This window comes from Crinia signifera, chromosome 4, assembly GCF_055691185.1.
Source record: "Crinia signifera chromosome 4, ASM5569118v1, whole genome shotgun sequence".
Classification (NCBI taxonomy): Eukaryota; Metazoa; Chordata; class Amphibia; order Anura; family Myobatrachidae; genus Crinia; species Crinia signifera.
In genome coordinates this window covers 200,054,028-200,068,730 of record NC_139220.1, presented here as the reverse complement: position 1 = coordinate 200,068,730, position 14,703 = coordinate 200,054,028, and the positions used below count along the sequence as shown (strand labels likewise).

Here is a 14,703-nt window from a genome sequence, read left to right as displayed (position 1 = left end):
CGGCATTCACTGTGGGTGAGCACTAATTCCCTTTCTGGCACAGGGCACTAAAATGTCTTGTTACGGCACTACTTGGATCCAATAAAATATTCTTGGTTCTCTTTAGAACCATAGTTCTATAATGTTCCAGAATGGTTGGCAACCTAACCCCAATGATTTTACTTGCAGTACAAACAAGACAAAATATTCCCTAGACGTGCAATTGCCAAACCAGAGAATTATGTCTATTGTCAGAATACTTTGAATTGAGCATCTATAAAAGTTTACCTGCAGCCCTTAGGCAGTATGAGCAGACCTACTATGGTAACTTTTATAGATGGTCAAATAAAAGTGTTCTGCTTTATGGCATTATTGTTTGGTTTGGCAACTGCACTGTAGTTGTGTTGATCATCTACATGCAATTCTTGTTATTTACACGGCTGTGTGACTTTGCAGAGGTCTGTCATCAGAAAACCCCAGCTCCATGCAAGTCTTCAAATGGCTTCCAAATAGAACACTGAGCTACAACTCACCATCGAATGACTTCCCTGGTCCATGTAAGTGTGCATTACTCTGACCCTTCCACAAGTCTGCAACAGATACAAGCTGTACGAGAACTACTGGGTATGCCTATGTTTTTCCTAAAACTCCAAAAAAAATGCCCGGTTACCACCACTCCCCAAACAGCAACTTCCTGTCAATGAATCTGCAGGGTAATTAAAAAAAAATATTTACAAATTTATGTTGCTCTTGGTTAGTTGCTGGGTGGTTCGTACTTTACATATGTTAACTTTGTCTCTCTCCTAGTCTTAGTAAATAGACCATATACAGTACATCCATAAATGTGCTGAGTGTGTTTGCTAACCACAGCAGCTGTCTGTGATTTGTTATGTTTGGCATAATGCATTACACATGTGCAGGAGATGTGATCAGAAAGAGGCTTGGCTGGGAAGAAGCAGCTGACGTTGGCCTTGCAAGAGAGGTAAATTTATTAAGATGGGAATTCTATTGAAGATTTGATGTTTCCCATAGCAACCAATCAGATTCTGCATCTTATTTATTTAGCACCTTCTAGAAGATAATAAAGATAGAATCTGATTGGTTGCTATGGGAAACCTACCATCTTCAATAGAACTCCCATCTTAGTAAATTTACCCTGATGAGTCTCTGTGATCCTGTAATAAGTTTAATGGTATTTTAAACATTACGTGTACAGTATTTTATTCCCTTTAAATGTGAATGATGTAAAACATACTATCATCAATGTGCACACTCTTATTTTACCTTTTTTATATGTCTGTGTAGTTTGTGTATGTAATTCTATGATTCATATACATTTCAGAATAAAAAAAAAATCTAAGAACAATTCTAATTAATTATTCTTATTTGGAAGCTTGTCACACTGCCTACTATTATAATAAACCATGAAAAAAGAACCTATAGAAACTAAGCACTTCTGTGTTTTAGGTCAGGACAACAGTAGGAATGGCCTCAATTAGAAGCCCACACCTCCGCAAAAAGATCAACGTTTTTTAGCTTTTAAGGGTAGGACAGAGCAGATAGTTTCTTATTGCTAATGTATGGTGTTAACAATGACTGGAATAACTCTGAATATGTCAAGTATTCTGTTATAGCATGTATGTTCATCCCAAAATACAGATGCAAAAACATGTTTATGTCCCAGGAACCTCTGTACAGCCAACTATATTTGCACATCCACTATTGCAGTGCTTCTCAACTTTGACCCTCAAGTAATTCCATCAGGTCATATTTTAAGATTGTCAGAATTATCAAAATAGATCAACTAACCTGCACATTATTAAAGAACTCCAGAATACCTGTTTGTGGCACTGAATTTGAAGGAGTTATTCAGAGCTGATTGGGCTATAATTGTATGAGCGAGACCATCCTGCGATAAAATCCAGCGCCTCTTTTAATCAGTGGCCGTACGCAAATTGATTGCCGGGAATCCGGCATTTGTGGGTGTCACCCAGTGTTTACTGGGAGTGTGAGGAAATATGCAGGCATGCCCAAGCGTTTTCAGGGAGGGTATGTGACATCAGCTTCAGCCCTGATCAGCCTGTTCCTATGGTACTGGCCAAGTAGGTCCTGGGTTACACACAGACTGCACACACTGGAACAATAATTTGATGGTGAGTTTGTTGCAAAAATTTGCAGCTAATCGCAGGGCGGCCATATTTTTCCAAGCTTTTCACAACCGTGCACAATGTGGGATTTCTCTCTGGCTAGGCGGCGATTACTCGATCTCAGGGCTCTGCAAATAAGTAGCCAGCGATCAGGTCTAAATAACCATTGCATTTGCCTAAATAATTATGCTGACTTTTTTTGAACACACATTTGGTGGAAAAATAAATATACTATATATTAAACGTCATATAATCTATTTTTACATCTGTCCATTCTATTTTCCATTTAAAGCTGTAGACACATACTGTATAACACAAATGATAAAAGATTTTTGTCAGTTTGCTTCGGATAACGGATTATTCCATATTTCAAAATATTTTTATATTTCAATGAGCTGTCTTGAGGAATCTTTTATTTATATTGTACAAATGCATCAAACATATGAAATACACACAAATATATTTATTTGTGCATGAAACAAGGTTTCAAAACATGAAACATAGTTTGTGTACTATCTCAGGCCCTGAATTTGAATGCCAAGGAATCATTTTGTTGCACATATTTATATATAGTGCCAGTTACAAATCATGTCCCTAGTAGTGCCAGTTACAGATGTCCCCAGTAGTGCCAGTTACAGATGTCCCCAGTAGTGCCAGTTACAGATGTCTCCAGTAGTGCCTTTAGCATAAAAAATACATTCTGGAAACTATGGTTTTCAGAATACAGATAGAGCCATTCTATCTCCAATCGCCATCTCCCACCAGCCCACAGAATCACGTGCGAGCACAAGACACACGCATGCCCCATTCTCCCAGATGCACCTGGTCCGCGCTCCCTGCCACCTTGCTGATGCGTCCCTGCACGCCGGCTGGCGGCGGCTCCATCTGTAATTTGGTTAACGGACATCTGGATAAGGGATACTCAACCTCTACTAATATTCCTATAAGCACATCTTGAAAAAACAAATTGCATTTATTTTCAAATAATCCTGCACCCATTTAATCATACTTACCTCTTCATCGATTTGTCGCCAGCAGTGTAGCTGCAAAAATCACTGGTAATATGACCGATGCAGCCATTTTCCAGTTACTCATGTATGCGCAATAGAGGTGCCACTGGAAACATGGAGCAAGTCTCATGTTCCTGTAGATCTGCGCATTTGCAGTAGAATCTTGAACAATGCCAGAGTCTACTGTATTGCTAGAGAGGAGGGGGCCCAATTGGAGCCCCCTAGTCTCTTAAAGCACTCCTGACTGTGAATGTTGCTTCAACAAAAGTGTTCACTACACCTAAATACCAGTATAATCTTTTGGATACATACAAATATTACAGTACTAAGACCACTTGAAACATTTTAGGTGCTAATAGGTGCATTACTGTATGAATATGGAGCATATATCCCTTTACCAAGCACCTGAATGCTACATTTATACCCCTTTCAGACAGAAAAATCCCAAAAACCCAGGTATTTCCCGGATACAAAAACCCGTGTACAACTAGGCAGCAAGGGGCTGACCCCCTTTCACACAGGAGCAAAAACCCGGGTATTTCCCGTGTCGACCCCTTTCACACAGAAGCCGGATTTTTCCTGCAAAACTCTGTGTGTCATAAGAAAAGGACAGTTTTAAAGGCACACAGAGATGAGATCATGAAAAGTGGGAGGTGTCTGCTCACTGCATTGCATTAAACATGGCTGACAAGTTGCAGAACCTGGAGGTCATGAGTGCTCTGTGTGTTTTGCTGCTTACAGCAAATCAGAGCATTATGCAGATGCTTACACTGTGCTACCTGGCACAGTGTTATGCCAGGAGGAGGAAGGCACAATTTTTGGTGGAGAGGGCTTCCACTCGACGCAGGTATTTGCACCGGAGGAGAGCCCTGATTTTGTCCAGTGTTACCTCTATCCTGAAGTCTACAAGTGCCTCAAACCGGTCGTTGTGGGCCAGAGACCGCAGGCATGGAGAAGCTTTCTGGGAGACTGTGGAAGCTTTTGCACCTGAGCAGTGGCTGGCACATTTCCGGATGTCACGAGCCACCTTCTACTACCTGCTGGAACTGGTCACCCCGGCACTTACAAGGGGATGCACCAATTATCGGAAAACCATTGAGCCATGCAGGAGACTGGGGATTGTGTTGTGGTGGTACGCAACACCAGGGGAATACCGTACCATCTCATGTCTGTTTGGTGTGGGCATTTCTACGGTGTGTGTTCTAGTGCGGGAAGTGACACAGGCATTGTTGGAGAGCCTTTACAAGCGTTTCATCTGCTTACCACAAGGCGACCGACTGGATGAGACCATAACAGGTTTTCTGCGAAGAGGCTATCCGCAGTGTGCTGGAGCCATTGATGGGACACACATACCCATTATTGCACCCCCAGATAACCCAGCAGATTACCATAACCGTAAAGGTTGGCACTCCATCATATTGCAGGCTGTGGTGGACCATAAGTATTGGTAAGTAGTACAGTATGCAGTATTTACATTAGTGATATGATTGGGCCGCACTGTATATTGTTAAACACAAATACATTTTCTGTTCAGTTTCACAGATGTCTACATTGGCTGGCCTGGTCGTGCTCATGACTCACGGGTACTTGCCAATTCGGACTTGTTCCAGATCGCGGAGGAGAAGAGAGGTGGCTGGTTGTTCCCTAGAGAGGTAACTTTGTCTATTTTTAAAAATGTGCTCTTTAACCACTACACTTGCCACCTATACAATTCTAATGTTTTTTTTTATACCGTTACAGTGGTCAAAGTTTGTATCCGGGGTGGAGATCCCAGTCCATATTATTGGAGATGCGGCATACCCTTTGAGGCGTTGGCTTATGAAGGGCTTCACGCAACATACCCCACTGTCTCCTGACCAAGTCCACTACACCCACACTCTGAGCTCGGCTCGAATGGTGGTGGAAAACGCCTTTGGAAGACTAAAGGGGCGATGGCGGTGTCTACTGAAGAGGAATGACATTGCCATTACCCTGGTTCCAGATGTGGTGGCAGCTTGCTGCATTCTGCACAATGTGTGTGAGCTACAGAAAGAGAACTTTTTACCTGAGTGGAATGTGGAGGACTATGACCTGGCTGATACCCCTGTCGAATCAGCAGGGTACGAGGGTGAGACAAGTTGTTCCACTGCTGAGGTTATCCGTAACACCCTCACTATTAACTTACAGAGTATGACACAGTAGATAGAAGGACACATTGGTTGGATGTTTGAAAGAACTTGTTTTATTTTTCACAAAATATGTTTTATGCTTGTTAGTTCACTTTTAAATATAAAATGTTTTCAAATATATCTTTAGTGGTCATAAATACCCTTTCAACACTGAAACAACATTGAACTATTGCAACACGAGGTAGAATAAGTATTTAGCATAGGTCTTCTATCAGTGGTGGGTGAATAGGTTGTGCTGCCATCCAAGCCGGTATTGTATAGGGGAGACACACACCAGTTTGACTGTCCAGCAGCCACACATTTTCATCCGGCACTGTATATATAGATAAACACTTGTATTTGCAATTTTTGGTACCTGTAAGGCACAGGTCTTCCACCTGTGGCCCTTCAGATGTTGTGGAACTACATGTCCCCGCATGCCCTGAGTTTTTTTGCCATCCTACTATAGGAAAAAATGTGGCAATGTATGGTGGGACATGTAGTTTCACAACATCTGGAGGGCCACAGGTTGAAGACCTGTGCTGTAGGGCAATTCGAAACACTCTGGCTCCTGCCGGGCAGTGAAAACCCGCACGGCCAGGAATCTGTGCCGCACACAGCAGTTTACAATGATGGGATCCGCCTGAAACCAGGCGGCCTGGGTGAATGGTCACATCTGTGCCCATTATTAACTACGGTGTGTGGCACGGCTTCCTGGCCGTGCGGGGTTTCGCCAGCCGTCAGGAGTCGGAGTGTGTGAAATAGCCCTTATTACACCCCAAAAACAATATAAATATATAAATATAAGCCCCAAACAGGGAATTTTTTTATTGCCTTAAAGATAAAGAAGAAGGCATACTGTGTACACATTATAGATTATGTTCAGCCACATATCTAGAGTATACTCTATTTGTACACATTTAAATAAAAAAAAAGTTTGAGAACTTTGATTCAGCTCCAAACCGAAGAACCAAATGAGCTTTTTTGAGGCTCATAAACTAAAGAACCATAATACTCTACTGTGTACATCAAAATGGAACACAGCATTTAACGGGCCTTGTAAGTGCCACTTTTTAAGCAAGAAAAATTGAACGAGCCCAGAAAAAAGAGAAAAAGAACAACCATATAGCAACATTACTACAAATGCCTGTAGGCAGTGCTGATTACAGTGCTAACAGGAGTGTTATGATTACTGGCATTCACTGAATCATCAGCATAATTTTTCACATTGCCATATTGCCTACTATATCCTGTGCCATTGACAGTATCATGCACTGTCTCCTGTGGACTGGTATTGGCATGTGGCCTACTTGGCTGTGTGGCATGTGAAAAATTATTGCCCATGTTTTCAGTATAACTACGCCCTTGGCCCTGCACAGTAGTTTGGCTTGAATTTGAAGGCATAAATGTATGGCCTCTGTGTGGAGGATTACAATAATCACCCTCAGCGTACGGACTACACAGCTTGTAAGGGTGCGGATTCTGTAATGTAGACACCATATTGGTAAGGAAGGTCATCTGTGCATCTCGATTTTCACGCGCTATGCGTTCGTGCAGACCCACCAACTGTGTGAGAAAGGAATCTTGCAACTGTCTCTCGTTGTCAAAGAAGCGCTGCAGTCGGGCATCCTCTTGAGTTTGAAATTCAAGATCGGACTCTCGGAGATGATCTACCAGGATTCTTGACATTGAGCGCGTAGCAAGCTCCATCTTTGACGTTTTTTTCTTCCTTGCAGGTACATCAAATACTAAAAATAAAGGAAAAATCATTACAATCCAATAGCGGCATGCCAGTGTGTATATATATATATATATATATATATATATAGATAGATAGATAGATAGATAGATAGATAGATAGAGACTACTACTACTACTGGTTCCCACGTGTGCTGTAGTAGTGGGTGCGGGGTTGTTACCTGTGTTACAGTGGGACTACAGGTCCCAGCAAGCCTGCAACACATGCTGATACTTGGGAGAACCACAGGTACCAGCATGTGGGGCATTAAAGGCCTGCTGATACCTATAGCCCCTTGTACATCTATTAAAATAGATACACAAACAATACTTGAAAAACTTACTGTTACGACGCAACGTTGGGGTCTCAGTCTGTGCAGGAGTGGGTGTCCCAGATGGAGTAATGGTGCTGGCTCCACTGTCCTCAACCTCAGCCTCTAATGGATCAATTGTGTCCTCCATGGCAGCAATAGGATCAGGGATGCTGTTGTCTATGCTGTCTTCCAACTCCATTATAGGTGGGCAAGATGGGCTGCATTCTGGAGTTATGCTCCGTGATGAAGCTGCACTGGATGATGATATGGCAACAGGGTTCACCAGGGCAGAATTGCCAAAGACCTCGTTACATTGGTCGAAGTAAACCCATTCCATCCTCCCAGCACCACTTTTCCTCCTGTTGTTGTCACAAACTTTGTTGTAGTACCTGCGCAGAGCTTTTAGTTTGTTGACCACCTGCTGCTGGGTACGCACAATGCCCCTTGAAGTGAGGACCTTGGCAATATTGGTGTAGACTACAGCGTCCTTCACTGTGCCAGTAATCTGTTTTCGGATTTCTTCCTCCCCTCTGACACTGAGCAGCTCACGGATCTCCTCATCTTTCCAGTGTGCCATGGCCATTTACTGCTGCGCTGCACGCCTCTGCCACGTGCGCTCAGCCAATCAGGGAACCTGTAAAGATCAGCCAATCACGCAGCGCCATGCTGCACAGCCAATCAGCATGATTTTTAAATAGTCGGGAGAAAAACACGGGTCGGACCCTTTCACACAGCCGCAAACACGTGTCTGACACGGGAAAAACCCAGGTAAATACCTGGGTCGAAGTCCCGGAACTTTAGACCCGTGTTGACCCTTTCAGACAGAAGAAAAACCCGTGTCGACACGGCAAGAGCAGGGAAATTACCGGGTCTTTTTTTCTGTCTGAAAGGGGTATTAACAAGCTCTCTGGTGTTGCTGTATCCTTTCGGTTACTGTAGCAATCCACTAACTAAGACATTATTTCAAGCTATTAGTTCTATAACTTCTATTGAGGATTTTTAAGAGAAACTGGGGGCGAAATGTAAAAGGGTGCAATTTTTAGACTAAAAGAAAAATCGCACCAAATCGCACCTTTAAAAATTTTTGCCGCGAATTCGCATATGTAGGGCTGAAGCCCGGGGCTGTCACCGGCGTCCGTGGCCAGTGGACGCCGGCCTGATAGGGTTAAATCGATCATACGTTACATTGCTTTATACCGGAGAACTACAAGTGCCAGCAGACCTCCCCCGCATGCTTGGACTTGGAGAACCACAAGTCCCAGCATGCGGGGCATTAATGGGCCCGCTGGGACTTGTAGTCCACCTGTAAAAAGAATGTTTACAAAAAACACACACACAGAGAAGTAAAAGTTTATTACACACACACCTCACTTTTACACCAGCGTTACTTACCATTCCTGGATCCAGCGCTGGTCTGGCTGCTTTACAGCCGGCTCCCCCCGCACTGACAGGCAGCGGGGAGAACCGGCTTTCTCCGTTGCCTCTAACAGCTTCTGTAGCGCTGTCCCAGTGCTACAGAGGCTGAGAGCGCGATTGGCTGAGCTATGTGTCTCCATGGAGACGCATAGCTCAGCCAATCAGGACTGAGCTATGCGTCTCCATTTAACCCTATCAGGCCGGCGTCCACTGGCCACGGACGCCGGTGACAGCCCCGGGCTTCAAAAAAAAAAGTGTGTCCCCCGGCTGTGGCATGACACCGCGGGCTGTTGGAGCCCGGTGCTGGTTTCAAAATACGGGGGACCCCCAGATTTTTTGTCCAGGGGCTGGATTTTTTGGAACCAGGACTGGTCCAAGAGTCCGGGGCTGGTTTCAGAAATACGGGGGACCCCAATGCTTTTTGTCCCCCGTATTTTTGGAACCAGGTTCGGCTCAATGAGCCCGGGGCTGGTTATGCTTAGAAGGGGGGACCCCACGCCGTTTTTTTTTTAATAAAAACACTTTTACACATTTTTATTAACAGGACCATGCACAGATCTCAATGATCTGTGCATGGTTCTGTCAAATTCGCCTGTCAGAACCTGGTCTATTTTTTTTGCGATTTTTGGTAACATTTACCAAAAATCGCACCCTATTACATTTGCGAGTTGTATACTTTATAATGGGAAAAAATCTGGATGCGATTTGAAATGTGACTAAAAATCGCCACTTTCAAAAGTGCGATTTCGCGGTAAAAAGTGTGATTTTTACCGCAATTTTCAACCTATTAAATGAGCGATTTTCGGAAAAAGTGCGATTTCGGCCGTTTTTGACCAAAAATCGCACATGTCTAAAAAATCGCACCCTATTACATTTCGCCCAGGATGTATATTTATATCTGTTATATTTGTGTTTTTTGTTTACGCATGATTTTTATTACATTGTACATTATTTATCTTGACATGTTGTTTATTGCTGTTTTTATAAAATAGTATACAATATTTGATTGTTGCACTCTGGTGCACATTGTTATGCTTAGTAGTTTTGAACCTGTAGTTCCATAACTTGTTGCACTAAGGGCCAATTCAGGCTCACTCGTTGTCAACCGAGTTTGGCCCAAGCACTGATGGTTGGGGTTTGAGCATGTGCAAATCACTGCCAGGCGGAGGGCAGGGTCTCAGCGCTCAGTAAGCAGCTAAATTTGCAGCCTACCAAGCCATCCAGAATCAGGCAATCAAGTATTTTGAAAATATTGTCCTGGTACCCATCAGCCAGAGTTACTAGGAGGAGCCCCTCCCTCCATTAGAGGAATTGGTCCAATGCTGTGTAGACAGGACATGAAGAAAATGTGTATACTGTGAAAACAGCTTCACATTGCAGCTTTGACACGGTATATTGCCGTTTTTTTACCATTTTAAAAGGGAACAGCTGCAGTGTGAAAGCTCCATTGTTAATTTACTGGTTATAGAATACCGGTATTTTGAAACGTGTTAAAAGCAGGATCCTACATGTTTCTGAGCCGTTTTCCCTGCAGTCTGAACAGCTCAGAAACTGTATTTACTACAAATGATAACCACACTTGATCCCCGCCCACAAGCAGGAAAAAAACATTTAAAATTACATTGTATGGCTTTCTATGGGTGAAACGGGTTGAATCTGAAGGTACAGAAACGGTATTGAAACTGCAATATACCTTTACAACATGCAATGTGAAAGGGGTTTAACTGGCTTTTGACCCGTTTTAAGACACATTTACAAAAATGGGTTGAAAGCAGGTTTTTGCAATGTGAAACCAGCTTGAGTTTGTTTGACCTTCTAACAGCCTAATTGGATCAGATCATATATAGTTGTGTTGTCTATAATAACCACAGTATTTTTTTAAAGTAAAAATCATCCGTTTACATGCACTTTAATAAACATTTACTTTAAACAAAGGATTGGATGGTCTGTATGTATAAAAATCAGTATGACAGTATTTAACTTTGAACCTGATGTGAGGATTGGCCCTTAAAACAGTGCCAAGTTTACAAAGCACACATCAAAGTACCAGAAAGTTGAGGTTAATGTTTCCCTCCTAAGAACAGACAACACTAATCTATGCTTAAGGTTTTTATCATTATTACTTTTTTATATTTTATTTTTATAAAAATCAGAAGAAGCCTTATTATTTTACAGCTGAGTTTAATGTAATAAAAAAGAGAAAAACAAAACAAGAATTCCACATTCACTATCTACAAAGATAATAAGCATCATTATTACAGCAATAAAATTAAGTTTTACAGAAGACAAAATGTGTCACATCACTATTTTCTAGAGATGTAGTTTTATATGAGTGCTACAACACCCATTGATTGGGACAATAGTGCCCTCAAGTGGACAAAAATGCTATATCTTTGTCGTGCATTATAAATTTATATAGTATAAAAACATTTAAACATCAATAACCATTATGATAAAATAAATATAGCATTGAAATGAAAATTGTGACCTGTCCTTTTATTAAGTGGTAGAATACAGATTGCATGGTTATTACACACACACACATTCCAGCATATTGCACAATGCAACCCCAACTGTATTGAGTGTAAATTATAAATCAAATACAAAACATCAGTTTTGCTAATTCCAAATGCTTGTGTTAACAATATAGCGAACAGTGTAATGCTGAGTAATGTAATATGACATAATGCTATATTTGCAATGTCTGGCTGCCTCCTGGAGTGAACAGTCAGGTTGGAGTTGCAGGAGGCATAGGGCCGTATTCAATGAGAATATTGACGGCGTGCAGCGAATCCTGTTTAGGATTCGCTGCACACTCGCCACTGCCCACCGTGTTCCAGAGCCTCGCTGTCCCCCCTATTCAACGTTGCAGGGGCTCACTGCCCCTGACGGCGAGCGTGAACCCCTGCGTCGGACGCCGCAGGGAGCCTGAGGATGGTGGCAGGCAGGGAGATGGAAGTCTCCCTGCCTGCCCCAGAACGTATGTGGGGGGGGAGGTGGGCTCCCCGGGAGCCAGGCAGCCCAGGCTGCCCCCCGAGAGAGCCAACAGGGGACCAGGTATTCCCTGCACCCGATCGTGCATATGTAATGATCGGGTGCAGTGAATATATGAATATCTAATGAGCGGCTCTCGGCCCCCTGCTGGCTGCTCTGTGTAAAAAAATTATATATTTTTTTTAATTAAATATATATTCATGTGCTATAAGCACATGAATAAAAATAGCATGCCCATTCTCAGTATAAAATTCCTGATTTTTTTTACACCAAATGTAAAACAACAACAACTTTATTTTAAAAGTTCACTTTCCACTTCACTATGAAAAGATGGCGATTTGCTACATGGCAACACATGGCGAAAATCACTTAGAAAGACGGCGAGAAGTGCACGTTGAATAGGGTGATTCGCTTTCTGACCCAAAAAATCACCTTCCAACGCGAAAATATCACAAATTCGTCATGAAACAGGGCGAATTATCCTCATCGAATACTGCCCATAGCGTGATTAAGTCTCCACTGCAGGTGATGTGTTATTTATTTATTTACAGTTTCTTATATCGCGCAGCATATTCCTTTGCGATTTACAATTGGAAACAACAGTGATTAAACAAACTGGGTAGAAACAAACTGACATAGAGGTAGGAGGGCCCTGCTTGCAAGCTTACAATCTATGTGTCTGCAAATTTGCATCACTGTGGCCTCAACCCACTAAACAATTATGTGATTACAAGCCTTGTAAAGCAGGGGCTGGGGGTCATGATGCAATTCACCATCAAAGTATCATTAAGCTGCCTGGACTGTCCACTTCACTCAGGAAGATACTGCAAAAGGGCTCTGGGAGACTTGCACATTCTACTGGGCATTCAGGAGAGTCACCCAAGATTCATTAATCTCCCAGACATTCTGGAGGAATATGCAAGTATGCACAATGCATGCAATAACATGAAGAATAAGGCACATCACTTTCTATGTTGTCATTTATTAGAGGATTATACATCAATAAAAGAATATTACAGTGTCAAAATGATGTTTTCACTATTTTATGAAATATACTTACCAAGGCAGATTGTAAAAAGTAATTGTTTCTGACATGATCTAAATATCTAACATCAAAAGGGCGGATTCAATATTTTTTTGCCTCTGCAGCCATTAAATGGTGTAACGGGCAATTCAATTGTAGCTCCATTTGGGTTCTAAGTCATCAGTGCTGACTTTTCTTCTCACAGCCTCCCATGCTTGCAAAAAGAAATACGCAAAAAAGTTACCTTTTATTGGGTTTAGCTTTTACGCAGCTAAACATGGTCTGTCTGGATGCAGTCAGCAGTAGAAAAAAAAAAAAAGGGAATTGTGCCCACTGATCTCCCATCAATGTATATGGGAGACTAGGGCCTTATTCAGATCTGATCGCAGTACAAATGTGTTCTCAAAATAGGCAAAACCATGAGCACTGCAGGTGGGGCAGATGTAACATGTGCAGAGAGAGTTAAATTTGGGTATGGTGTGTTGAAACTAAAATCTAAATTGCAGTGTAAGAATAATGCTGCCAGTATTTACCCTGCACAGAAACAAAATAACTCACCTAAATGTAACTCTCTATATACATGTTACATCTGCCCCACCTGCAGTGCACATGGTTTTGCCTATTTTGAGAACAAATTTGTACTGCGATCAGATCTGAAAAAGGGCCTAGGTGTACAAAACTGTTGCTTTTATGAATACATCTGCAGAGTTATCTACTATGGTTTGTACAATCTCCATTATGCACAGTGGGAGGCAGAACACACACTTTAACTCCACCCCATTAATGCCTCCTTCTGCACATGATGAAATGATGGGACAACCTAAGCACAGTAATGTATGAGAGATCCGGAACCAACGGGCAGGGCTGAACTAGGATGAGATGGTTATCAATCCCTATTATAAAGTAGCTGCACTGAAAAATGTGACCCCTTATTAAAATAGAACTTCAGCTTCACCTGCATGCTAACATGCAAATGTGTTTGGTTATTGTGCTAGATAAGGAACAGATCTGGTGTAGCCCTAAACACTGAACCAAACAGTATATTCTGGAGTCATATCTCTTGTGGTTACTCCAAAATAGAGTGCAATTGTTTGCAGTCATGATAGAATCATAGAAGCTGACAGCAGATAAGAACCCATCTGATCTGAACTTTTGTCAACCCTTTGGTTACTTTAACCCTATGTAGGGGGGAATTCAACTGTTGGCAAAGAGGACTAGTTGCCATTGTCACAATGTTTAAATTCAGGCAACAGCAGCAAGACTCAGACCCTTCATCTGGCCGATCTGCTCTCCTATTCGCTCAAAAGTGCTCAATACCCTATGTGGTTGCGAATTATTTTGAGCGAGAACTTGCCAACTTAAAGTGTGGGAATTGTTGTGTGGATTGGGTGTTCTAACTTCTAAGCATGTTCAAATTGCTCTACTACCTCTGTTGGGAAAGTATTCCACTTATCTACTCTCCATTCTGTGAAGTAATTTTACCTCAAATTTCCTTAGGGGATGCAGTCAATTTACCTACAATCAAAATCCCGACAGTCAAAATACCTACAACCATTGACCGACAGTCAATATACAGACTAGGTCAAAATACAGACAGTTAAAATGTCGACACGGCCTAAATACTGACATATAGAATGTAGACAGGTCAAAAAGTGAACATGAGCTTTTCATGAGTTTTTTTTTCATTGATATCGACTTGTACATACTTTACCATCCCAGTGGACATGGAGGGGGAATATAATAGTGTGCCGAGTGAAGCAAGGCACCGTGTCCGAAGCACGGGGTTCATGTCGAGCTATGTCAACATACAGACCCCAAAAAATATGAAAAACATTTGTCTAATTTTTGACCTGTCTATATTTTAAATGTAGGTATTTTGACCATGTCGGTATTTTGACCTTGTCTGTATTTTGACTGTTGGTCAATTGCTGTCGG

At 42.1% G+C, this 14,703-nt stretch overlaps 1 protein-coding gene across 1 annotated transcript; it reads right to left on the bottom strand.

The window, feature by feature from the left end:
• Nucleotides 1-6,045: 6,045 nt before the first annotated feature.
• On the bottom strand, nt 6,046-8,217 carry LOC146074849 (uncharacterized). Its single transcript, XM_083183407.1, has 2 exons — nt 7,365-8,217; nt 6,046-7,031 (listed from the first exon to the last, which is right to left on the bottom strand). The coding sequence occupies exons 1-2, from the start codon at nt 7,915-7,917 to the stop codon at nt 6,421-6,423; spliced, it is 1,164 nt and encodes a 387-aa protein (XP_083039533.1). The 5' UTR covers nt 7,918-8,217; the 3' UTR covers nt 6,046-6,420.
• Between the last annotated feature and the right edge of the window lie 6,486 nt (nt 8,218-14,703).

What these genes read in the sequence shown, in the direction of transcription:
- LOC146074849 (XM_083183407.1), bottom strand. Translation starts at nt 7,917, where the DNA reads ATGGCCATGGCACACTGGAAAGATGAGGAGATCCGTGAGCTGCTCAGT. An exon ending in CCCAACGTTGCGTCGTAACA is followed by an intron (nt 7,032 to 7,364) that starts GTAAGTTTTTCA and finishes CTTTATTTTTAG; the next exon opens with TATTTGATGTACCTGCAAGG.